General features: G+C 37.7%; 2 protein-coding genes and 1 long non-coding RNA gene across 7 annotated transcripts in view; 2 read left to right on the plus strand and 1 right to left on the minus strand.

Annotated features, from left to right (window-relative positions):
• LOC111416295 (Phosphodiesterase 11) overlaps positions 1–26,114 on the minus strand; it is a 94,936-nt gene extending 68,822 nt beyond the window's left edge. The window contains exons 1-3 of one of the 4 annotated variants that reach the window (XM_071195799.1): positions 26,103–26,114; positions 3,666–3,746; positions 3,210–3,278 (exon numbers count right to left, since the gene is read on the minus strand). In XM_071195799.1, the coding sequence (XP_071051900.1) occupies positions 3,210–3,213 (4 nt within the window). In that variant the 5' untranslated portion in view covers positions 3,214–3,278; positions 3,666–3,746; positions 26,103–26,114. Of the gene's footprint in view, positions 1–3,209; positions 3,279–3,665; positions 3,747–8,990; positions 9,411–15,607; positions 15,747–26,102 lie in introns of those variants that run through there. The other 3 variants (XM_071195795.1, XM_071195796.1, XM_071195797.1) reach the window with 3 other exon arrangements.
• LOC111416300 (necdin, MAGE family member) overlaps positions 1–27,733 on the plus strand; it is a 107,827-nt gene that overhangs the window by 73,705 nt on the left and 6,389 nt on the right. The gene's annotated exons all lie outside the window — the stretch shown is intronic.
• On the plus strand, positions 25,275–27,423 carry LOC139429750 (uncharacterized). The gene is made up of 4 exons (XR_011640325.1): positions 25,275–26,313; positions 26,381–26,476; positions 26,776–26,921; positions 26,984–27,423. It is a non-coding gene; the product is annotated as an uncharacterized lncRNA (long non-coding RNA).

Below are 27,733 nucleotides of genomic sequence, written 5' to 3' on the forward strand. Positions count from 1 at the left end.
ACTCTATAGCACCGATTTAAAAATTAAATAAATATCTTTCATCGTTCTCAAACAGTGGTTTTTTTGGAAAAATTCACACCTATAATTAGTTTAATATGTCTGCTGTACAATTCAAATGGCCACGTCGAAAAAGTACGTCTGTTCTTCTAAGGGATGTAACTCTATAATTATAACCTAAAATCGAAACGTCTTGTGAGCGTTGTCATGAATCTGTTAGTGTTTTCACAAGCCGAAAATGTTTTCTTTGAAAGGAAAATCATTAAATAATATCTTTGACAATATTTGACATATAACCTCCATTACTAACATAACCTACATTTAAATGTATGTGGTGAAATAATCTAAGTCGTACGTCCATATCTTGATTCATACCATTTTTAAGTGATCTGTCACTGCCAACTCTCGTGGTTTCTACTATAGTTTTGTATCCATGTGCTATCGAACTACTGCCTCGGCCGCAAGCGACGTCGGCTTAATCAACTCCTACGTTCCTAAAAACTGTGTAGTTTTGTATTCATATGCTACAGAACTACCGCCTCAGCCGCAAGCGACTTCGGCTTAATAAACTCATACAATCTTTAAAAAAATGTGTAGTTTTATATCCATGTGCTATCGAACTACCGCCTCGGCCGCAAGCGACTTCGGCTTAATAAACTCATACAATCTTTAAAAAAATGTGTAGTTTTATATCCATGTGCTATCGAACTACCGCCTCGGCCGCAAGCGACCTCGGCTTAATGAACTCCAACATTCCTAAAAACTGTGTAGTTTTGTATTAATATGCTACAGAACTACCGCCTCAGCCGCAAGCGACTTCGGCTTAATAAAATCATACAATTTTTAAAAAAATGTGTAGTTTTATATCCATGTGCTATCGAACTACCGCCTCGGTCGCAAGCGACCTCGGCATAATGAACTCCAACATTCTTATAAACTGTGTAGTTTTGTATCCATATGCGGCAGAACTACCGCCTCAGCCGCAAGCGACTTCGGCTTAATAAACTCATGCAATCTTCAAAAAATGTGTAGTTTTGTATCCATGTGCTATCGAATTAGTGCCTCGGTCGCAAGCGACCTCGGCTTAATCAACTCCTACATTCCTAAAAACTGTGTAGTTTTGTATTCATATGCTACAGAACTACCGCCTCAGCCGCAAGCGACTTCGGCTTAATAAAATCATACAATCTTTAAAAAAATGTGTAGTTTTATATCCATGTGCTATCGAACTACCGCCTCGGCCGCAAGCGACCTCGGCTTAATGAACTCCAACATTCTTATAAACTGTGTAGTTTTGTATCCATATGCTGCAGAACTACCGCCTCAGCCGCAAGCGACTTCGGTTTAATAAACTCATACAATCTTTAAAAAATGTGTAGTTTTATATCCATGTGCTATCGAACTACCGCCTCGGCCGCAAGCGACTTCGGCTTAATAAACTCATACAATCTTTAAAAAAATGTGTAGTTTTATATCCATGTGCTATCGAACTACCGCCTCGGCCGCAAGCGACCTCGGCTTAATGAACTCCAACATTCCTAAAAACTGTGTAGTTTTGTATTAATATGCTACAGAACTACCGCCTCAGCCGCAAGCGACTTCGGCTTAATAAAATCATACAATTTTTAAAAAAATGTGTAGTTTTATATCCATGTGCTATCGAACTACCGCCTCGGCCGCAAGCGACCTCGGCTTAATGAACTCCAACATTCTTATAAACTGTGTAGTTTTGTATCCATATGCTGCAGAACTACCGCCTCAGCCGCAAGCGACTTCGGTTTAATAAACTCATACAATCTTTAAAAAATGTGTAGTTTTGTATCCATGTGCTATCGAATTAGTGCCTCGGTCGCAAGCGACCTCGGCATAATGAACTCCAACATTCTTATAAACTGTGTAGTTTTGTATCCATATGCGGCAGAACTACCGCCTCAGCCGCAAGCGACTTCGGCTTAATAAACTCATGCAATCTTCAAAAAATGTGTAGTTTTGTATCCATGTGCTATCGAATTAGTGCCTCGGTCGCAAGCGACCTCGGCTTAATCAACTCCTACATTCCTAAAAACTGTGTAGTTTTGTATTCATATGCTACAGAACTACCGCCTCAGCCGCAAGCGACTTCGGCTTAATAAAATCATACAATCTTTAAAAAAATGTGTAGTTTTATATCCATGTGCTATCGAACTACCGCCTCGGCCGCAAGCGACCTCGGCTTAATGAACTCCAACATTCTTAAAAACTGTGTAGCTTTGTATCCATATGCTACAGAACTACCGCCTCAGCCGCAAGCGACTTCGGCTTAATAAACTCATACACTCTTTAAAAAATGTGTAGTTTTGTATCCATGTGCTATCGAACTAGTGCCTCGGTCGTAAGCGACCTCGGCTTAATCAACTCCTACATTCCCAAAAACTGTGTAGTTTTGTATTCATATGCTACAGAACTACCGCCTCAGCCGCAAGCGACTTCGGCTTAATAAACTCATACAATCTTTAAAAAAATGTGTAATTTTGTATCCATGTGCTATCGAACTACTGCCTCGGCCGCAAGCGACCTCGGCTTAATAAATTCACGCATCTCTGAAAACTACGTAGTTTTATATCGATAAGGTGTCCCAGCAGTATTGTTAACTTTATTGTGGGTCAAGTCATATTAGAAGATATCAAAGTCCCCCATACTTTATGAATAACCGCATAATCCATATTAAAACACAAATATAATATAAAATTGCGATATTGTAATAAATTGGCAATAAAATATATTATTATGTGACTTCAAATATATTTTTATTATCATTAATATTCAACCGTACTCTGACCTGTGGCAACAATCATCAGATTTCGTTTACCTCGCAATAAATACAAGGTCAAAAACACGCCTACGAAGCATTTATTATGTTCGGAAGACAACTACGCTTAACAGGTGAGCAAACTCCTATCAATATTGTTAAATAAACAATAAACGGTATCGTTGCTCGAGTGTTTAGATAAAGCTGTTGTTATGTCTGCTATTACGACGTATATATTGTTAATGTTTAAAATTTGATGGAACCCTATCAGTACCTGCTGGCCCAAGATTATAATTTTTTATCTATTAAATTATCAATTATGTTTAGTGCTCTTTCTTTAGACATATTTTAATTTAAAAAAAAATCATGCGTTTTTCTAGTTCTTTTTACAACCACTAAAAATCCCAACTCATCCGGTACTTACGCATTTGAGCCCTCACTTGATGTCTATGAACATTCGTATAGTAAATGTCATTCCGTTTGTAACAGAGTCCTAAGGAAAAAATTATCATTTAAAATGTACAATTGAATTGATTTGAAAAACCGATGATGAACTTTTTGTAGAAAATACGTCCACATTGATATCTTAAAAGCGCTGCGTCGCGAATTCATCAAAACAATAGCCCATCAGACTCAAACGAAACGATGTCCATGGAGAACAGCACGGTAAAGCAGATAAGCTCGTCTATGTCAAGTTTTGTGCCTATCTGGCAAAAGCAGCGTCCAGAGGGAGACGGAAAACAGGATTTTTCCACTAACACTGATTGACGTGTGGATAGATAGATAGCGAGGAATCACAAATCGACATTTTCAATGTCGCTTGAGAGGGATAATGGATATTGAAGATGTGGGTGGTGAATTTAAATTTATTATTTCCTACCTGTTTTGCGTCTGGAACCCCATAATACAGGGGGAGAGGCGTTGCCTACAGGTGCAGCCAGTTTGATAGGACTCTCTGGTTCTGTAATACAAAAAAAAAAGTTCTATATGATTATTACTAACCACCATAACTCAATAAAATCGTTTCTTAACCACAGTAAACGACTCCAAACAATTAAAACCTAAGTGAGTCAGTGACTGAAGTCGTATACTTGATGAAATTATCTTTAATGGGGACGGCTAATTTCATTGAAGTCGGAGTTCCGAGATTGGATTACGTCACGTACTTCTTTGTTCATTGCTGGACCGCGAAATGGTGACGTCAGGACGAGTGCGGAAAAGTTAAATGTTAATCGGCTTAAAACGCGCATAACGAATAAAAAAAAGTTTAAATTTTTATCAAAGAAGCGTTAAAATTCAGAGTCACGGCTGCTATTGTTTGCGAAAAGTTTATCTTAATTGCCGTCTATGCACCATTACCCATTACATTGCATTACGACGGGTATTTTCCGGCATTAACGGCAAATATAGTGTAGATTACTAAAACTACTTTGTTACGAACAAATATCTAAACGATACCTTCTAAAGGGAATTCCTCGCAATCCATTCCAATTTTACAAAAAAGTACCAATTGATACTACACAAGCAAAAACTTGTCTGTTCCGTTACACAGAAAGCTCTAGCATAAAAAGCTCGATAGTTTATCTGCCAAATTGTGTTCGTAAATATTGACAATACACTCACTAGCAACGGACATTGAAATTGTTTTAAATTACACCTCCCAAGAGGGTTCATTTTTAATAATTCGTTGAGAAACAAACTATTTCGTCGTACAAATCGACTTTAAATTGCAAATTATCGAACGGAAAAATCCGACAGCAACAATGTTGCGTAGAAAATTGCTGATTAACCAATTACGCAAATTGCATATTAGTCATCAAAACAATATCGAGGAAAGTATCTTGTTTAAAATGAAATTATTTCTTTTTATACATATCCTTCACTCCTCCATATCACAACTATCTCTGTGTTAGGTAAGGTCGGAGAGAAACTGACCCTAACGATTCGCAAAATGACGAATTACGATATAGATCTCGATGGTTTTTTTGTGATCTTCAGTGATCGAGTTTGATGGAGAAGCATCAAGGCGAGTTCAATAATCATATCACATTATCTTGAATTTAGTTAGTTCTAGTGAAAGGTTAAGATGAAAAAGATCTCCTTCTACTTCGTTTCTAGAGTTGGCAGCATGAGCTATTGTACCTCCACCCTTCTACTTCGTTCCTAAAGACTGCCAACTTGTTGGCAGCATGAGCTATTGTACCTCCAGTCTTCCACTTCGTTTCTGGAGGCTGCCAACTTGTTGGCAGCATGAGCTATTATATCTCCAAACTCCAATTTCTTACTTTGAAATCTGCCAACTTGTTGGCAGCATGAGTTATTATACCTCCAGCCTTCCACTTCGTTTTTGGAGGCTGCCAACTTGTTGGCAGCATGAGCTATTACACCTCCAAACTCCAATTTCTTACTTTGAAGTCTGCCAACTTGTTGGCAGCATGAGCTATTATACCTCCAGCCTTCTACTTCATTCTAAGAGTCTGCCAATTTGTTGGCAGCATGAGCTATCGAACCTCCGTCTTCGACTTCATTTCTAGGGTCTGCCAACTTGTTGGCAGCATGAGGTATTGTACTTCCAGCCATCTACTTTGTTTCTAGAGTCTGTCAACTTGTTGGCAGCATGAGGTATTGTACCTCCAGCCCTCTACTTCGTATCTAGAGTCTGCCAACTTTTTGGTAGCATGAGGTGTTGTACCTCCAGCCTTCTACTTCGGTTTTAGAGTCTGCCAACTTGTTGGCAGCATGAGCTATTATACGTCCAGCCTTCTATTTCGTTCCTAGAGTCCGTTGTTCCATACTCAAGGCGAGCGCCGTAGTATTTGTCCAGTTAGTGTCGAACAACCGGCAGAATTAACATTTGCAAAAATTATAGCATCTCACGATAAGGTTGATGAGTTTTAGGCCACTTTGTAGACCTCCTCAGTGACGTACTTAGAATTATTGCTGTGATATAATCTATGTACTACAACGTAGAAGATGATACAACGTGCTTATGTAATAAGCAGAGCAGCGACGTTGTCGGGCAACTCATTGGCGGCTCGTCGCCTTACGGTAGAGACTCGGGCCAACCACATCACGCCACATATAGTATACCACGCCACTGGTTGAGTTTTAGTCGAACAATCGGCCAAACACGTATTGAATGCTGCACTGCAGAGAACCCTCCCAAATTTTACATCGGCCAGCATTCAACCAGTAACGTTACGTTGCGGCAAATCGATGTGCTCAATAGAAGCATGTTATAACCCATTCGCTGCTCTATACAGATGGTGACATCAACAGCCCGAAACGTCATGACTCTGGTAATAAGACTTAAATGATCGACTTGTAATCGAGATGTATCGACTTTAAATTGCAAATTATCGAACGGAAAAATCCGACAGCAACAATGTTGCTTAGAAAATTGCTGACGTATCTCATTAACCAATTACGCAAATTGCATATTGGTCATTAAACAATATCGGGGAAAATATCTTGTTTAAAATGAAATTATATCTTTTTATACATATCCTGTCACTCGTAACATGAATTGTGGTTTCAAAGCCTTGCGAAGCTCCATATCACAACTATCTCTGTGTTTAGAAAACGTCGGAGAGAAACCGACCCTAACGAGTCGCAAAATTACGATGAAGATCTCGATGGTTTTTTAGTGATCTTCAGTGATCGAGTTTGATGGAGAAGCATCAAGGCGAGTTCAATAATTATATCACGTTATCTTGAATTTAGTCAGTTCTAGTGAAAGGTTAAGATGAAAAAGATCTCCTTCTACTTCGTTTCTAGAGTTGGCAGCATGAGATATTGTACCTCGATCCTTCTACTTCGTTTCTAGAGTCTGCCAACTTGTTGGCAGCATGAGCTATTGTACATTCAGTCTTCCACTTCGTTTCTGGAGGCTGCCAACTTGTTGGCAGCATGAACTATTGTACCTCCAAACTCCAATTTCTTACTTTGAAGTCTGCCACTTGTTGGCAGCATGAGCTATTATACCTCCAGCTTTCCACTTCGTTTCTGGAGGCTGCCAACTTGTTGGCAGCATGAGTTATTACATCTCCAAACTCCAATTTCTTACTTTGAAGTCTGCCAACTTGTTGGCAGCATGAGGTATTGTACCTCCAGCCTTCTACTTCGTTTCTAGAGTCTGCCAACTTGTTGGCAGTATGAGCTATTGTATCTCCAGCCTTCTACTTCGTTCCTAGAGTCTGCCAACTTGTTGACAGCATGAGGTATTGTACCTCCAGCCTTCTACTTTATTTCTAGAGTCTGCCAACTTGTTGGCAGCATGAGCTTTTGTACGTTCAGCCTTCTACTTCGTTCCTAGAGTCCGTTGTTCCATACTTTTCAAGGCGAGCGCCGTAGTGTTTATCCAATTGGTGTCGAACAACCGGCAGAATTAACATTTGCCGCCATTTACAAAAATTATAGCATCTTACGATAAGGTTGATGACTTTTGGGCTACTTAGTAGACCTCCTCAATGACGTAGTTAGAATTTATGATATAATCTATGTACTATAACCAGTGTTGTAAATACCTGGGTATTTATTTTCAAGGGTAAATTTCCTGGATATATACCCGGGGGTATTTACCCAAAATGGGTATTTAGAGGTATTTATAAAGTTTAATTCAAAATGAGTTGATGGCAGTTTTGCAAGCACTTCAACAATGCAGAGTCGATTATCGATATACCAAACTTATTTATAACATCTACAACAGTGCTACAATGACCGGTAAAATTGCAATAAAGTACTGAAGAGAGTAGAAGTAGTGAAGTACTGATTGTGAGTAAAACAAGGCGATACACTGTTGAACCAAAATTGTTCCTCACAGTCCTTAGAGTGCATTTAAATAACTGTAACGTAGAAGATGATATACGGTGTTTTGGTATTAAATCATTTTCAATGATCGAGTTTCATGAAGAAGCCATCAAGGGCAGTTTAATAATCATTATCATGTTATCTTGAATTTAGCCAGTTCTAGTTCCACTTCGTTCCTAGGGTCTGTCAACTTGTTGGCAGCATGAGTTATTGTATCTCCAATCTTCTACTTCATTTCTAGAGTCTGCCAACTTGTTGGCAGCATGAGGTATTGTACCTCCAGCCCTCTACTTCGTTTCTAGAGCCTGCCAACTTGTTGGCATCATGAGGTATTGTACCTCCAGCCTTCTACTTCGTTTCTAGAGTCTGCCAACTTGTTGGCAGCATGAGGTATTGTACCTCCAGCCTTCTACTTTATTTCTAGAGTCTGCCAACTTGTTGGCAGCATGAGCTTTTGTACGTTCAGCCTTCTACTTCGTTCCTAGAGTCCGTTGTTCCATACTTTTCAAGGCGAGCAACTTGTTGGCAGCATGAGCTATTACATCTCCAAACTTCAACTTCTTACTTTGAAGTCTGCCAACCTGTTGGCAGCATGAGGTATTGTACCTCCAGCCTTCCACTTCGTTTCTGGAAGCTTTCAATTTGTTGGCAGCATGAGCTATTACATATCAAAACTCCAATTTCTTACTTTGAAGACTGCCAACTTGTTGGCAGCATGAGCTGTTGTACCTCCAGCATTCTACTTCGTTTCTAGAGTATGTTGTTCCATACTCTTCAATGCGAGCATCGTAGTATTTGCCCAGTTGGTGTCGGACGACTGGCAGAATTGACATTGCAAAAATTATAGCCTCTCACGATAATACCTGCATCATAAGAAACTCGACACATTTTTTTAAAATCTTCCATTACCCATCAGAAATAATTTTTTTAATATTTGCCTTTAATACTTTTTGTCTAAGAGCATAGCGACTGTAGTCATGAATGTTTAAATTTGACATTTTTGAAAATGAAGTTAAAAATATATAAATAATATAATATATATAAAAAAATAAACCTCGTAATTATGAGATTATTTGAGGTTATGAATTTTTTCACCGAATCGGTTTATAATAGAAAAATGAAAACAATATCATTTGTCCTAAACTGTACATCACTGTATGTTAAGCATTACTAGACACAACAGCGTCGACGCATGTACATAAATATTAAATCCATTCAACATCGTAGTTCGGTCCAGGACAGAAACAAGGCTACTCAGTCTCATAAAGTAAACAAAAAACACAATGTTACGCCGTGATCGTCTCGTTTCTCTATTTTCACGTTCGAATTGAATAAAAAGATCGATTTAATGGAATTTGTTTACTTTAAGAGAGCGAAAGAAAGATGTAGAACGTACCACGTACATCCAATAGGTTGGAGACGATCGTGCCCATCTCAAATCATCGTCAAGAGACACTATAGCACATTAACGCATAGAAAGAAAGTCGATTGAAAATCGTCACGAATTGTTTCCGATCATCACGGTTTCGGTGAGACGCGATTTTCAAAGGAATCGTCAAGAACTGTCGCCGTCGTTGAAGAAAATCACAGCGGACCGTGAACGGATATCAAAAATAGACCGGGATCGTATGCATTTTGAACATAACCTAAAACGTGGCGCCGTGTCGCGGAGGCGCCGAACCGAGGAAATTCTGAATCCGAATTCCGAGATAAAAAGTCGCTTTATCGTCCTCCCCGTCGAGGATAGTGCCAAATTACAATTACGAAAATCAAGATAATGTAGATAACGTGACATCTTTCGGTATGACGTAGTGGTGGTCTTTTGTTTTTTAGGCTGATGATGTTTTAGCGATTAAAAATGGGGTTTATGGGGGGGGGTGTTCGCGAACGGTTATTATTAACAGTCGTTTTCTTAAATGAGTCCGGGACGAGTGGCGGCAATAAAGCCGCGTTAACCACCTTAACCAATTAATTTTATTCGTTTACTGGCAGTAAATTGACCAAAAACGACCGGATTCGTAGCGACACACTGTGCCCAATAGATCAAACTTTAACTGCAACTTCTCTTAGCCAAGTTCACAACCAAACTAAATTTCAAATTTACAGTTTTCTTTTTTTACATAAAACTATTACGCTAGAAGTCAATTATAGCAAACAGAGGGGAAAGATCTAAGGGGATAAAATCTACAAGAACCACCTTATCGACTTAGATACGACACTTAGATACACCAAAAAATTCTACAACAGAAAAAATAAATGAGAAGTTTGTCTTTTATTTTATATAGAATTTAAGACTAACTAGTTTCGGCCCTTGGCCATCTTCAGAGACTCTACAAATAGATTAAAATTTCTCATCTTATCCATTTTACAAACTGTTCAAAAATACTGTTTTCAAGACCATTTATTGCTTTCAAAGACTTTAATAATTGTTTGGAAAGAAGAGATATGCTTCCCAAAAAGCTACCTAATGCTGCCAGAATGCTAGATACTGGTGGAAAAGATTACAATCTGCTTGGAGAAGACTAGACAGTGCTAACAAACAACTACAAACTCCTTGGAAAGACGAAATACTGCTTCCATAAGACTACTTACTGCTTTCAAAGCGCTAGATACTACTAGAAAAGATTACAATCTGCTTGGAAAAGACTAAATACTGCTGGGAGAAACTATTATCTGCTTGGAAAGACAAGATACTATTTTCAAAAGATTATTAACAACTTTCAGAATGCTAAATATTGTTGGAAAGACTACTAATTGCTTGGAGAAAGCTAGATATTGTTTGCAAAGACTATTTAATGCTTACAGAAGACTATATACCGTTGCCAAAACATTACTAAGTGTTTGGAGATTACAATACTACTGGCTGAAGACTATTTACTACAACTATTCTTCAGCTATCTTAATCCTATCTATGATTATCAACCCAGATTCGTGGATTCTGAACATTCCAGAATCAATTTTATGTAAACACTTATAATTGGTTCTGAGAACTTTTGGTGTTTGCCAAAAACTGTAATAATGCAAATGGGACGGGTTTAGCTAAATTTGTTTCAAAACGCAGCTTTCAATAACACCAACCTCAACGGTTAGAATTGATTTTGAACTTTCTGGAAACAGTTACCACAACCTAAAATGTACTGCATCGTTTCCTATCAACTTGCATGACTTTATGTGAACACTCAAAACTGAGTCTGATAAGTTTTAGTATTTGCCAAAAGATGCAATAATGCAAATAGAATATGTTTGGAAAGTTTCAAAATACTGCATAATTCAAACACTAAACGAGACATCTCCGATTTAAGCCGAGGTCGCTTGCGACCGAGGCAGCTCATTATGTCTTGTCAGATATTGTAGGATGTAACAACACTTTTATATGATAGTTAGACGACATGGTAGCCCATCTAGCTATATGTGAGCTATTGTAGCATAAGATATCTATTTTGCCTCCTAGAGTTTGTCAACTTGTTGGCAGAATGAGCTATTGTACCTCTAGCTTTTCATTTAATTTCTATTTATCACTTTTAAGCCTTCCGCTTCGATGCTAGAGTCTGCCAACTTGTTGGCAGCATGAGCTATTGTACCTCCAGCGCTCCGCTTCGTTTCTAGAGTCTACCAACTTGTTGGCAGCATGAGCTATTGTACCTCCAGCCTTCTACTTCGTTTCTAGGGTCTGCCAACTTGTTGGCAGCATGAGCTATTGTACCACCAGCCTTCTACTTCGTTTCTAGGGCCTGCCAACTTGTTGGCAGCATGAGCTATTGTACCTCCAGCGCTCCGCTTCGTTTCTAGAGTCTGCCAACTTGTTGGCAGCATGAGCTATTATACCACCAGCCTTCTACTTCGCTTCTAGGGTCTGCCAACTTGTTGGCAGCATGAGCTATTGTACCTCTAGCCTTCTACTTCGTTTCTAGGGTCTGCCAACTTGTTGGCAGCATGAGGTATTATACCACCAGCCTTCTACTTCATTTTTAGGGTCTGCCAACTTGTTGGCAGCAAGAGCTATTATATCTCCATCGCTCTGCTTCGTTTCTAGAGTCTGCCAACTTGTTGGCAGCATGAGCTATTATACCACCAGCCTTCTACTTCGTTTCTAGGGTCTGCCAACTTGTTGGCAGCATGAGCTATTGTACCTCCAGCGCTCCGCTTTGTTTCTAAAGTCTGCCAACTTATTGGCAACATTAGCTATTGTACCACTAGCCTTCTACTTCGTTTCTAGGGTCTGCCAACTTGTTGGCAGCATGAGCTATTGTACCTCCAGCGCTCCGCTTCGTTTCTAGAGTCTGCCAACTTGTTGGCAGCATGAGCTATTGTACCTCCAGCCTTCTACTTCGTTTCTGGAGGCTGCCAACTTGTTGGCAGCATGAGCTATTACATCTCCAAACTCCAATTTCTTACTTTGAAGTCTGCCAACTTGTTGGCAGCATGAGTTATTATACCTCCAGCCTTCCACTTCGTTTCTGGAGGCTGCCAACTTGTTGGCAGCATGAGCTATTACATCTCCAAACTCCAATTTCTTACTTTGAAGTCTGCCAACTTGTTGGCAGCATTAGGTATCATACCTCCGGCCTTCTACTTCATTTCTAGAGTCTGCCAACTTGTTGGCAGCATGAGGTATTGTACTTCCAGCCATCTACTTCGTTTCTAGAGTCTGCCAACTTGTTGGCAGCATGAGCTATTGTACCTCCAGCGCTCCGCTTCGTTTCTAGAGTCTGCCAACTTGTTGGCAGCATGAGCTATTGTACCTCCAGCCTTCTACTTCGTTTCTAGGGTCTGCCAACTTGTTGGCAGCATGAGCTATTGTACCACCAGCTTTCTACTTCGTTTCTAGGGCCTGCCAACTTGTTGGCAGCATGAGCTATTGTACCTCCAGCGCTCCGCTTCGTTTCTAGAGTCTGCCAACTTGTTGGCAGCATGAGCTATTATACCACCAGCCTTCTACTTCGTTTCTAGGGCCTGCCAACTTGTTGGCAGCATGAGCTATTGTACCTCCAGCGCTCCGCTTCGTTTCTAGAGTCTGCCAACTTGTTGGCAGCATGAGCTATTATACCACCAGCCTTCTACTTCGTTTCTAGGGCCTGCCAACTTGTTGGCAGCATGAGCTATTGTACCTCCAGCGCTCCGCTTTGTTTCTAGAGTCTGCCAACTTGTTGGCAGCATGAGCTATTGTACCACCAGCCTTCTACTTCGTTTCTAGGGCCTGCCAACTTGTTGGCAGCATGAGCTATTGTACCTCCAGCGCTCCGCTTCGTTTCTAGAGTCTGCCAACTTGTTGGCAGCATGAGCTATTGTACCTCCAGCGCTCCGCTTCGTTTCTGGAGGCTGCCAACTTGTTGGCAGCATGAGCTATTACATCTCCAAACTCCAATTTCTTACTTTGAAGTCTGCCAACTTGTTGGCAGCATTAGGTATCATACCTCCGGCCTTCTACTTCATTTCTAGAGTCTGCCAACTTGTTGGCAGCATGAGGTATTGTACTTCCAGCCATCTACTTCGTTTCTAGAGTCTGCCAACTTGTTGGCAGCATGAGCTATTGTACCTCCAGCGCTCCGCTTCGTTTCTAGAGTCTGCCAACTTGTTGGCAGCATGAGCTATTGTACCTCCAGCCTTCTACTTCGTTTCTAGGGTCTGCCAACTTGTTGGCAGCATGAGCTATTGTACCACCAGCTTTCTACTTCGTTTCTAGGGCCTGCCAACTTGTTGGCAGCATGAGCTATTGTACCTCCAGCGCTCCGCTTCGTTTCTAGAGTCTGCCAACTTGTTGGCAGCATGAGCTATTATACCACCAGCCTTCTACTTCGTTTCTAGGGCCTGCCAACTTGTTGGCAGCATGAGCTATTGTACCTCCAGCGCTCCGCTTCGTTTCTAGAGTCTGCCAACTTGTTGGCAGCATGAGCTATTATACCACCAGCCTTCTACTTCGTTTCTAGGGCCTGCCAACTTGTTGGCAGCATGAGCTATTGTACCTCCAGCGCTCCGCTTTGTTTCTAGAGTCTGCCAACTTGTTGGCAGCATGAGCTATTGTACCACCAGCCTTCTACTTCGTTTCTAGGGCCTGCCAACTTGTTGGCAGCATGAGCTATTGTACCTCCAGCGCTCCGCTTCGTTTCTAGAGTCTGCCAACTTGTTGGCAGCATGAGCTATTATACCACCAGCCTTCTACTTCGTTTCTAGGGCCTGCCAACTTGTTGGCAGCATGAGCTATTGTACCTCCAGCGCTCCGCTTCGTTTCTAGAGTCTGCCAACTTGTTGGCAGCATGAGCTATTATACCACCAGCCTTCTACTTCGTTTCTAGGGCCTGCCAACTTGTTGGCAGCATGAGCTATTATACCACCAGCCTTCTACTTCGTTTCTAGGGCCTGCCAACTTGTTGGCAGCATGAGCTATTGTACCTCCAGCGCTCCGCTTCGTTTCTAGAGTCTGCCAACTTGTTGGCAGCATGAGCTATTGTACCACCAGCCTTCTACTTCGTTTCTAGGGCCTGCCAACTTGTTGGCAGCATGAGCTATTGTACCTCCAGCGCTCCGCTTCGTTTCTAGAGTCTGCCAACTTGTTGGCAGCATGAGCTATTGTACCACCAGCCTTCTACTTCGTTTCTAGGGCCTGCCAACTTGTTGGCAGCATGAGCTATTGTACCTCCAGCGCTCCGCTTCGTTTCTAGAGTCTGCCAACTTGTTGGCAGCATGAGCTATTATACCACCAGCCTTCTACTTCGTTTCTAGGGCCTGCCAACTTGTTGGCAGCATGAGCTATTGTACCTCCAGCGCTCCGCTTCGTTTCTAGAGTCTGCCAACTTGTTGGCAGCATGAGCTATTGTACTTCCAGCATTCCGCTTCGTTTCTAGAGTCTGCCAACTTGTTGGCAGCATGAGCTATTGTACCTCCAGTCTTCTGCTTCATTTCTAGGGTCTGCCAACTTGTTGGCAGCATGAGCTATTATATCCCCAAACTCGTATTCATTATTTTGAAGTCTGCCAACTCATTGGCAGCATGATATTAGATAGCCTTTTTGTTAGGCATGTTTTATACTGAATTAGCTCTGTTGCAATATCTCATTGTGGACATTGTTATTGTAATGGGGAAATTGATAATCAATGAATAAGAATATACAATAATGATGGTTACAATAACAAACAATAAATTTAAACGTAACTCTTAAAAGATAAAATAAATGTTATTTTTAGTTTTACGACATTCTTTGTACAAACTAACAAGTTTGATTACTTAAACTGTGACCGTTTCAAAGGAACCCTTTTTTTAGTTTACATATAAAACCTCTTCTTTATAATACACCTGTTTAAAAGACTAAATATCTCTGAATTTCGGTGATTCATAAAAAATAAACTGCTAGATCGCCTTGAACGTAAAACGATCCATTAAATTTGATATACGAGAGTCGTATACTATTAACGTGTTGCGGGCTAGAAAAAAAATTTAAAGTTTTAATTTTTTTTTATTGGCAAAATTCCAAAACGAACCGTTTCGAATCGTGCTCGTGCACGATTGTAACGAGGTTACAATTCGAATTCGCGCTAAACGCCGAACCGGGCATAAAACGATCGTAAAAAGCGTTCCTTTATGGGCAAGTCGAAAGGCTGGCGGGCGTAGGGCGATAAACAAGGGACTTCTCGTTAACACGACCGACACGACGACATAGGGAACACCAAAGAGAGCCATAAGGACTCGTGACAATATACGAATTGTGTCCAATCTGTGTGCGACCAATATGGTTTGCGGTCGAATGTAATTTGTTGAGATCTTTTTGGGACTCACTCTTTTTATTCGCATTTTAAAAATCGTTGCATAATCATGTTTGTTTTCTAACTGGTAGTTTTAAACAGTAGATGAACAACAATTAACCATTACCATAACAGTAACCAATTATTGGCTATGAGCAATTAAGACGAAGCAATAATCTTTACGACACCATAAGTTTCAAGGTTTATTTCGATTTGTGTAGGTACATATTTTTTAGTATAATAACAATATGTATTATCAAACGCAATAATTACTCACGTAAATTAATAGGTGAAGGTATGAAGTTTCGTTGAATACCGGAAATAAAAACATCATCCATATCGCCACTACACTTTTAAACAAACGCCAAGACACAGTTTAAAAAACTTCAAAAAGACGCCTTCCCGTCTGAAACGGTACAAAACAAACTATCTCACCACGAAAAAAAGAAACGTGACAAATGTGAAAAAATTTTATTTTTTCGAAATTATCGTTGTGGAAAACCGCAAAGATTAGTTTCCCGTTTGGTTCGCGCGACACATAATGACGGAATGACGAAAAATTATTCGAGGAAGGGACCCTGATAAAAGTGTAGGAACGAATCGTATTAACAATTTATGTCGCGTTATCTAAACTAATATTTGCCGATCAAATAACTATGAATATCGACAAAATCAAAATGAATGATGTAAATCTGTGTTAATAAAAACGAAACAAACTAATAACCTTGAAAATGAGCGCGTAAAGTTTAAACATCCCTTTTAATTAAGTAAAGTGCCAGTTACATCGCTTCCCGATACCAGCAAAAAGCTGCTGTAAATTATTACTTGTGTAACGGAGGCGTTTCATGTTCGCGTGCCATTAAGCCAGAACCTAATGACCCTTGATGTTTAATTGAAATCAATAAGGACGTCTATATTTGTTACTAACAACATCAATTGAGAGATGTGTTGAATAAAAATGAAATAAAATAGAATTAAAGGTTGTGTTATAGTAATATTGGGATCTCAGTCAAGGTGGATATAGATGAAGTATTTTTCAATGAGATCTCGATGCCAAAATAACAGGCCAAGTTTGATGATTGAATACCGCGGAGCTTTCTTTGCCAAGAATATCAAAATAGATTCGGATATAGAAATAGAAATTTATTTTGCTAAAAAAAATATAAAGTAGTACTCAAATTTGAAATTCTTATACTCAAGAGGTAACAGCATTTAATAAGGAAACCAGGATCGGCTCAGAGAAGGCAGTTAGAGTTGGAATTAACAGTTGATCCTTTAGAGTGTGTTTTCAGCTTTCCACCTTTCTGTTCAGTCTTTTTATCTTTATAATCTCTGGGCAGACTCTTTCTACTTTTACTGGCTTTGTTTTTAATATCTTTCTTATTTTACAAGTCTCCTTCTTGTTATTCCAACCTCTGTTCATACTCTTTGTTTCATTATCAATCACTTTCCAGTCTTACTCTCCTCTTAGAGTCTCTTTTTAGCTTTTCATCTTTCTGCTAAGTCTCCTTCATCTACTACCAGTGTCCTTTTTGTCTTTTCATTTATTATTAATGAATGGCCTCAACACCAATTTTGACACCAAAACCTAAATCTAATATTTATCCTAAATTCATTAGAGACAAAATTACAAAAAAAAGGAAAGCAACAAAGAAATGGCAAACCAATATAATTCCTAGTGATAAAACTAAATTAAATAAAATAACAACCGAATTAAGAGCATTAACAGATAGCCACAAAGATAATATTCAAAATTACTTAAAAGACAGTCCAACAACTATGCTAAATAGTGTCCCTAAAGAACTTTATTATGAAATACAAAAACTATTACACATAATTAATGCTACTTTTAAACAGAAATACTTCCCAAGCATATGGAAAGTTGCTGAAATAATAATGATACCAAAACCTGGTAAACCCCCCATAGATGTTACATCATATAGGCTAATCTGATTATTACCCTTACTATCAAAACTGCTTGAAAAATTACTATTAAAAAGACTAAAACCTGTCATAGAAGAAAAAGCACATAATACCAACACATCAATTTGTGTTTCGGAATAAACATGCAACAATAGACCAAGTGCATAGAATAACGAATATACAGGGTGATTTATAACATACGGAGCAGACTAAAAGGGTAGGTACTTGGGGTCAAACTGAAGAGCTTTTGCTAATAATGTTTTGTTAAAAACTTAATAGTTACATAGATATCGCGTGTTAATTTTTTAAATAAGTTAACGTCAGTTTTTGAGAACCGCTGATATTCAGTAAACAACAATTAAAATACTTGTCAACGCCATCGTCATTTTTGAAGGAGCTGTTAAATGACATGTCCGCTGCTAGGTAACCAAATCAACTGGATTGGCAGCAATGAAAACATGGATCAGCGGTTCTCAACAAACAAACAGCAGTTTTTGAGCATTTTAACAAATTTTGAAATAGCAGTAACTGCCATATTACAAAGATTTTATTATTGGTGCTAATTATGCATTGTTTAAGTAACCCCGAAATATTTGCAGTTTGAATTTAAACGTAGTGTAATATGTAATATGAAATGCTCGGCTATAGTAGACGCCACGAGAGCTGGCAGTAAATCATCGTTTTCCGCTCTTACAAATGCCATACGTAGTTCACAAACCGCTAGAGAGTAATGTGTGTTAGAAAGAGATAGCATTATTTTAATATGTCTGCTGTACAATTCAAATGGCCACGTCGAAAAAGTACGTCTGTTCTTCTAAGGGATGTAACTCTATAATTATAACCTCAAATCGAAACGTCTTGTCAGCGTTGTCATGAATCTGTCAGTGTTTTCACAAGCCGAAAATGTTTTCTTTGAAAGGAAAATCATTAAATAATATCTTTGACATATAACCTCCATTACTAACATAACCTACATTTAAATGTATATGGTGAAATAATCTAAGTCGTACGTCCATATCTTGATTCGTACGATTTTTAAGCGATCTGTCACTGCCAGCTCTCGTGGTTTCTACTATATTAATACAACCTTAACGTTCTATATCTTTGTAATTATTACGTTGTAGTCAAAACAGTATTAAGAAAATATCGTCGGTATACAAGAGAAAGTGACTAAGTCCACAGATAGTGGTTTTGAGTTATTAGTATTCTAATTTTTGCTTCTTATTATAAAATCAATTATTTTACGTGAGATTAGTTTATAATGATTTTTATAAATAATATAGTTTTTAGAATATGTATTTTAAATTAAAAAAGTCTATAATTAATTTAAGCAAATACTAAACCAGTAAGTCATTTCAACAGCATAGGTTTGTAATGGTTTCTATGAACAATGCAGATTCTAGAATATGTATTTAAACTTAAAAAAGACTATAATTAAACAAGTAGTAGTAACTAGTTTCAACTTCATATGTCTTCATCACTATATTCATTGTGTGACGGTTCTGGACACTTGTCTTTCAAGGAATTGTCACTCGGTATGTCAAAGTACCAACCATGGTATTCGATCGGAATTACCCCCTTACGGCAAAGTTGAATTAAATCGTTTTTCTTCTTGATCGATATAGGCAAGGGTTCAATATAACATTTCTTTAACTCAGTTTCTTTTGGAATATTATTACTGGGCCTACCTTTTGCTTTGCCTTTAATGTTAAACATTTTATACTCTTCATAGTTGTATCGGAACATTATTGTGGATATATATATGTGTCCACAAGATAAAAAGATAAATTAATATTTTAATAAATAATAATATGAACTACATTCTAAGGACTGATAGAATCGATTGATTATTTTAATGATAATAATTTTATATACACTGTTGGAAATAATTCACGAGCACACCCTGTATAATCTGAACGCGTGTGTCTAGCGCAATAAAATTTGGTATGGAAGTAGTACTAAATTAGTGTAACTTACTCTCACATGGAGAGCGGCACAACTCTGCTGGGAGGAGAAACATCAATAGCGAGAGTATCCCCCGTGAGCTTCGTGTACCATCGCTACACGATGTGGCAAGGAGTCTATAAGTCGCTGTATTGTAGCAAGAGGGATGGCCAACCATGCCACCTCAACTCGCCTCCATAGCTCCTCAACATTAGCCGAGGAAGCCGGATAACGTAGAAGTCTCCGACCAGTCATGTCCCAAACATGTTCGATTGGATTCAGATCCAGAAAACGAGCTGGCCTAGGAAGCATTCGTATACGGTGCTCTTCCACAAAGGTCTGTACAATACGCCCGATGTGCGTTCGGACGTTGTCGTGCATGTATAGCAGAGCTGGGCGCCGCCGAACTTAGGGAAACACAACGGACAGTAGCACCTCATCTACGTATCGTTGACCCATCATGGTCTGCTATACACGCAGCAGACGTGTACGTCCACCATGTGTAATAGCACCCCATACCATAATGCTCGGTTGTCGGTGGATAGGGCATTCTTGCTCGCACTGCTCGAGTAGACGATCACCACGTCTCTGACAAACTAAAATTCGCGCATCACCGGTGCTCAATTCGAATCTTGATTCGTTGGAAAACAAAATGTCCCTCTACTTGGCAACCTACTAATGCCTAGCGTCGACCCACTCGTGACGTATGCTGCGGTGCTCGGGTGTTACTGGAATCCGTTGTATCGCACGACACGCGCCCAGTCCACTACCTACCAAACGCCGCCATACAGTTCGCGTAATGAGTGCGCCTTCCCCTGCCGGTGGCCAAACAGCTCCAAGTTGCCTTGAAGAGGACGCACACGACGCTAAAGCGATGAGCACAAGAGTGCGATCCTCGTGTGCTGGGGTCGCGCAGGGCCGTCCCGGCCGCGGCTGTAGGTACGTATATCCTACCTCAGACCATTCTCGCCATGCCCGTTGCACTGCCGATAACGACCGCTCGAGACGACGCGCAATTTCACAGAACGATACACCCTCAATGTGCATACCCTCAAACATTCCTCGCTCAAACTCGCTTAAGTAACGCGATCGCCCATCCATTGCGCACAGAGTACGATAACAATGTGGTTCCTCACACCACACTAAAAACAACCGGTATTTTCCATCCACTTCGGTCTCCATAGCGACGGAATGTTCCACTTGGAAGAGTGGCTCAGTCAACAATGCCGCGATGGAACAACTCGAAACTCGATGAATAAACTCATCTACAGTAAACCTTTGTGCTCCGCAAATATCATGGATTTATCTTCACGCGTTCGGATTATATAAGGTGTGCTCGTGAATTATGTTCAACAGTGTACTATCGTTCTTTTTGTTTTGTACATGTCGTGTGCACAGCATGCTACAGCCACTTCCCCTCCTATAAAGATTAATAAAAAGAGGAATATGGTGGTTAAAGAAGAAAGAAATCATATTTAAAAATTGAAAGTAACTTTTTTTTGAATTTTTATATTATGAGAATTGATTGCCTCGCTGTGGTGACATGTTGAATTTTCTTTTAAAAGAAATGCTGGTTTAAGGTTGTTGATGTTAACAGCTACTTCCTTGTTATTTTTGAAAATTACAAAATATTTCGGAAATGTTTTTATCACTTTAAATGGGCCTTCATATCTTGGTGTTAAAGAGGGTTGAATCCCATTATTAGACAAAAACAAATTTTGAAATGAATAAATATTTATGAATAAATGGTTTTTGGTTAGAATGAAAAACTGTGTTTACTGGTTTCAAACAAGAGAATGTTTCTCGTAAACTAGATAGCAATGGATCAGATTCCAAAGGGTGTTGAATATTAACAAAAAATTCTCCTGGAAGCCTAAGTGGTTGACCGTATACAAGTTCGGCAGATGAACAACCTAGGTCTTCCTTAAGAGATGATCTGAGGCCTAGGAGAACCAAGGGAAGATCATAAATTAATATTTTAATAAATAATAATATGAACTACATTCTAAGGACTGATAGAATCGATTGATTATTTTAATGATAATAATTTTATATAGTAACGTTCTTTTTGTTTTGTACATGTCGTGTGCACAGCATGCTACAATTATAAACTTTTTTCTCTTTTTCGTACCTTAATTGTTTGATCTTTAACCATTCTATTTTTTCTCCCCCTTCATCCCGAATTGTATTTTGTAGTATAGATGTATTGAGTGCTTTCAAGTCAATAATGTCACGGTAAGTCATTTGCTCTACAATGTAGGCACCAGAAGTTTTATTTTTGCCTCTCTTGGATCTTGCTAGTGTCATAATTGTCTTCCAATCATTAAGACAAAATACAGGAATGTATTTTTTTGCACTTTCAATGCATCGAATCGGCCTCCATGTGCGAGTGACCTTTTTCTAAAAAGTTGTCAGTAATAATCTCTATAGGTAACTGGTTGACTACAAACAACAAAAGAGCCGCAATGTATTTATTTCGGTTTTGGCCGCCACATGTGTCGCTAAAGAGTGACACTTCTTTGACAATATCAGGTAAAGTTTTAAACCACTTCAATAAAGCTATACCTATTTTACAACTTCCTCGTTGGCCATCAACTTCGGATCAAAGGTAACAATATCCCTTATTTGGTGGAGCTGCTTCATAAATTGCTAAATTGTATGCACATAGCTTTCGACTGTAGTAAAGAGGTGATACATCGGAGCATGGAATTTGCAGGACACTCTGTAAGTCAAAACTTACTGATACAAAAGTTTTGTCATCTCTTTGTTTATCTAAATCTTTTGCTCTATTAGCATCATCCCTTCGCTTTATGTGAGAAAGAAATTCTTCTGATTTTTCAATAGATTTAGCTTCTTTAACACACAACAAACATTGATCTTTCTTTGGTTTGAAGAAAGATAAGTTATACTGCGTACAAAACACCCTCCTATATGTTATTGGAGAAACAAAATCCTTTTGATTGCTGATCTGTAAATCTTTGTACAATTCATATATTTTAAGAATGGATAAGGTAGAGTCAAGATACTTCCGTGTAGTTCTACATCTACAATAGTGTGATTCCATCACAGGAAATGATTCTATATGTCTCTTCACCTCATTCAAAATGACAGGTTTAGTCTTATTTCCTGGGAAACTTCTACTAGAGTCCCTCGTTCGTTTTCTTCGGCATTCAGAAGTTGCAACGGTATTAATTATAAAGTCCTTTTGTCTGTCATAGGATAGACTGTGATACTGTTTACAGATATCTTGTCGACGATCTGCAGGAAATACTTCTGTACATTTGTAGCGGCAATTGTCACAATTTACATTTCTAGGGGACTTTGCAGGCATTTGTTTGCCTTTAGTATTAATTTAAAACACGATTTTTTTAATAACTTGTTTTTCTCACGTTTTGTTCCTTGAGGATTTCTTATTACCCATCTGCGTTTTTCTATAACTTGCGTAGGATTTACTAGTGGTTCATTTATTATTAAAGTCGTAGGGCTTGTATTACTAGAATTAGTAGCAAATTCTACCGGAACATCCCTAAGATCATTAATCATTTCTTGTGCGTTGTTATAATAATTTTTCGAACAACTCATTTTGCCACTAAAATAAGGTATTATTGCATTAGCTTATTATTTTTTAAAACTAAATATCCGAAAAACAAAATTATTGTAATACGTGTAGATAGTTACCAAAGATTAAGTCTAATAACATAGAACACAATTTTATTTTGATTTAAGTAATAATTGTTATGATAAACTGTTTAAACTTCAAACGTCACTCTCTTTTCCCTGTCTGTCACATCATATTTCTGTATCTTTTCTCTCGTTTTTTTTTGTTAAGCATAATGCATGGCTATCTTAATTTAAGTCAAATCCTAGAGATAAAAATATTGACAAGAAAACATGACTAAGGGCCGGTTGTACAATATACCGATAAATCTACCTGATATCTATCCGCCCGATAAACTTATCAGGAGGATAAAGATATTCGCTGTTGTACAAACTGTTTTTGTCGGTAGGATTGCTATCGACGAAATAAGAGTCGGTTGGTAGTAGTTTTTCCCCATATCTAGTGATTTATGCCGTAGAATGGTAACGCCAACGTCTTTCTTTGAAGTTTAAATTATGATTTTGACAATATAAATTGTTTAAAAAAATTTTCATTGACACATCGTACATATAAGGTTAACGTTTAATGTTAGAGGTTAACCTATATATGCAGTAATCATACAAAGTTTTTATATAAAAACCTTGGTAACCATAAATATCTGGCGGATAAGTGTCTTATCGGCACCGCTGAGTACCCGATAAGTTATCCTGCCGCTAATCTCACCGACAAAAATATCCGTACATTGTAGTACAAACTAACTTATCTGCCAGATAACGCATTGTACAACCGGCCCTAAGTCCACTTAGTCATTTTCTCCTGTACAGGTTTTTACAAAATGGACTTGGTCATTATGGAATTTGAAATTATAAGCATTATTATGGCATTTTTGGACTTGTTCATTTTTTCCAGAAAAATAATATTGAATTTCCGGTACATGAGCATTGAAACCTAAAAATCTAAAATTTTGGACTTGGTCACATTCTCTTGTATACCGACGATATCTTCAGTTTGACCCCTTTTTAATCTGCTCCGTATGTTATAAATCACCCTGTATAGATATGATTATCGATAACGGTGTACCAGCCATTAGATCCAAGTTTATTGGTTCCAAATTGATGATAATGGATTAAGATAACATAATTCATAAGCAATACCACCTAGTTACATCAATTTCTTATGCACAAGCCAGGAAATCCCACAATATCAAAATTGACAATCATCTACATAAAATTCTGTTATTACTAAAAAACTGAAAGTGATAGAGAAAAAGGTTTCCCATAAAAATTGATGATAATGAATCAAGATAACATAATTCATAACCAATGCTATCATAGATATCACCCTTTCTTAGGTACAATCCAAGAACTTTCAAAATATCAAAATTGATAATCACCTGCGTTAAATTCTGTTATAAGTAGAAAATTAAAGGTGATAGAGAAGAAGGTTTCCCATAAAAATTGATGATAATGAAGCAAGATAACATAATCCATAGTTAATGCCACCATAGATATCACCATTTCTTAGGTTCAACCCAAGAATTCTCAAGAAATTCTGTTATAAGTACAAAATTTAAGATGATAGAGAAAAACGTTTGCATAAAAATTAATGATAATGAATCAAGATATCATAATTCATAACCAATGATACTATTTCTTAGCTTCAAGCCAGAAATTCTCAAAGTATCAAAATTGATAATCATCTGGCTTAAATTCTGTTATATTTAATTATGTTTTCATCCATTATCACTACTTAATTACACATTAATTAATTCGACATGCGTGTGTGTATGCCAAGAAATACTTTGTTAGCAGTGGTAAAATATCAGCTAAGATGCCATCAATTACTATTATGTCAAAAATGACACTAACAGACTTCAGGGCTTAACAAATTGTTAGGAATTACACTGGATAGATTCCATGTTGCAAGTAAAGTCTTGTCAGAAGTCAGAGTTCAAAGGCAAATGTGGAATTACAAATTATGAAGATGTCTAAAATTGTGCATATAGAAACAAAAAAGATGACTGAGATGATCCTAAATGATACGAATTTAGTAGGTAAAATTAATAAAGATTAATCCTTACTTAATAATACATTTCTTTCTGTATACATTGTTCATCACACTATCTATCACCAACATATGATTAATTTTATAACTAGTTTTCACTTGTTTATTTCGATTGGACTATTATCAAACTGCCAGACACGTTATACATTAAACTATGAGTTTTGTGTTTTAAAAGCACTCGAGTATAAGTGATACTGTTGGAGTAATTGCCATTACCTACTCGGTTGGTCATTAAGATTACAAAAATTTTTATCTTTGGTGTAATATAACAAAGTGAGATCAACTCGCTACGTAAACGATGACGTTATTTTTCGTAACATAAATATGAAGGAAAGATATTTATTTGTTTACTACTACTGAAGATTAAAAATTATCATAGGAGTTTTGATAAAGCGATTCAAGTTCAAATTAAAGCGATTCGAATACAATAAAGTTTAAAAAAAAATGAATTAAACACATCAATATTGTGCAATTAGGATCGTTAGATAACCGTGACGTTTATTTACGAAAAAGTTAATTGCCTACGCACGATTACGTGAACACGTTACACAAACAAAAACCGACAACTTCTTCAAATACCGCCGAAGAGAACTTCCACCTCCGTTACCCATACCTCTATATTGGAATACCTTTTGAAATACCATCCGATACAAAATAATAAACGACAAGGATGACAACGTCGACCTCTTTCTATAATCACGAATAACTACTATTCTATAACTACTACTATGTACTGGTAGATGGGTTTTGTTTCGGTTCTCAGGTTTGGCGTAAACGCGTACACATAAACCGCTGACAGCGCTTGTTTCCTCATTGTTGGCAGTCTTGCGTAAGAGAGACGCTTTGTTGTGCCACGTCGTTTTAGATGCGGTTATAAACGACATAAATAGTCTGCGATTTTCCGCTCGGTGTAGCTGTAAAGGTGTAAATGTGTAAATGTGTTAAGGCGCCTCTATCTTCCATAAACGGTTAGTTACAATAACAAGGATATCGAAAAATATATATTTTTGTACTAAACACTCTATTATAAATAGAAATTGTGAAAATTTCTTCAATAAATCATGATCGTGTTAGTATTTTTTTTCAGGTTTTATTTTGAAATACTTTCAAACCCAAATCAATCACGTGTTAAAAATGAAAACATGCGCAACGTTCGATAAGCAACTAAAAATGATAAAACCAAACGATGGAATATATTAAAATAATTTTGTTTAAATTTGAATCAATGATTTTTTGAACTTACCGTTATCGAAAAAGTATTATCCGAGATCAATGTTAGTTGTTCGTCGGTGTTTCAGTTTTCGCTATCCGAAATGACTGATCACGCACGTACACGTCCGTTTGAATTCGTTTTTCATCATACCGTCGGGACGTCGTTTCAAATCGAACTGGCGGCGCTTGGTACACAAACATCGGATCGCGGTCGACACCGACTCTACTCCGACTAAATAACGGTAGATGACGAATGTTGTTCGCGTGCCATTGCTGTTTAACCATTTTTTTTTATCTTTTTTGTTTCAGTCGAAAAATTAACTAGATAGAGTCCACTTTCTCGCTTTTATAACATATATCCACAATAAATGTCTTGCTGGTGAGGCTGATATCACTTCCTTAAGGGTAGGTAGGTTCCTAAAAAAAAAAGAAAAAAATTTTTGAGAAACTTCAATTTTAATACATAACGTGTTGAATTTCAAAACGTCACATTTACAGTGACGGACAAAAGTCTACATACACTTGAGTTAAAGAAATCAAGTAGGAGTTGCATAAAGTAACTGGCATTGCATTTTCTTTTATCTTAATTTTTGATGAAATTGGACAGTGATGAGGAATATAATATGCAGACTTGTTGTGAAAATCGTTCTTAGGAATAAGTGACATATGGTTTTGTGAGAGATAATAAGATACGATTGTCCTAGATCTGGATGTTCACCTTTGAACGGAAACGATAAAATGAAATGATTTTCACATAAAATGTCTTCTGGGGCTTCAGTTATAACGCCTTTTGGATTATCCAGAATTTTTTTAACAGGACTGGGTTTTGGATGAACACAAAAAATTCGAGGTAAAAAATTGTATAACTTTTTTCGCCTACATCTCAAATGAAAGAATTCCTTATTTTTGCAGAAATAATCAAAACAGAGTAGAGTTAGTTACAATATTTTTGCGTTGACTGTCTTTTCAACAAAATAGAGAAAATCCATCGTTAAAAAATCACCCAATAGACAACCTAAGCCTTGACGTCACAGAGATAGGCGGAGCTTATACTGACTCCAAACATTTTGACATATTTGTAATCTTCATTAAAAATCCTTTAAAATGAGTACAAACACGACGTATTTATCTTCAATATTAATGAAGTTATGGTCAACTTCCGGTTAGAAATGTCAATGTCATTTTGACAAATTCTTAATTTTTATAAAATGTCTTAAAATTTATCACAAAAATACAATAAAAAATATTTAAAATTAAGGTTGGTATTAATATTTAATAATTAAATTGCTATCTTCATTGTTGCTAACTTCGGGTTTGACGTTTTTTTGTTCAAACTTTTTTGCTTTTTGAGATAAGTGTGTCATCTTTGGACTCATTTTAAAGGTTTTTTAATGAAGATGACAAATATGTCAAAATTGACGTTGACGTTTCAAACCGGAAGTGGTTGTATTTCCATTAATATTAAAGTTAAATATGTCAAGTTTGGACTCATTTTAAAGGATTTTTTGTTAAGTTGACAAAACAAATTAAAAGTTCGAACTTTTTGGTTTTTTGAAATAAATGCGTCAAGTTTGGACTCACTTTAAAGGTTATTTTATGAGGATTACGAATATAATAATAAAATTAAAGTTGACATTAACAACAAAGTTTTTTTCACGACTA

Source organism: Onthophagus taurus, chromosome 5 (genome assembly GCF_036711975.1).
Source record: "Onthophagus taurus isolate NC chromosome 5, IU_Otau_3.0, whole genome shotgun sequence".
Classification (NCBI taxonomy): domain Eukaryota; kingdom Metazoa; phylum Arthropoda; class Insecta; order Coleoptera; family Scarabaeidae; genus Onthophagus; species Onthophagus taurus.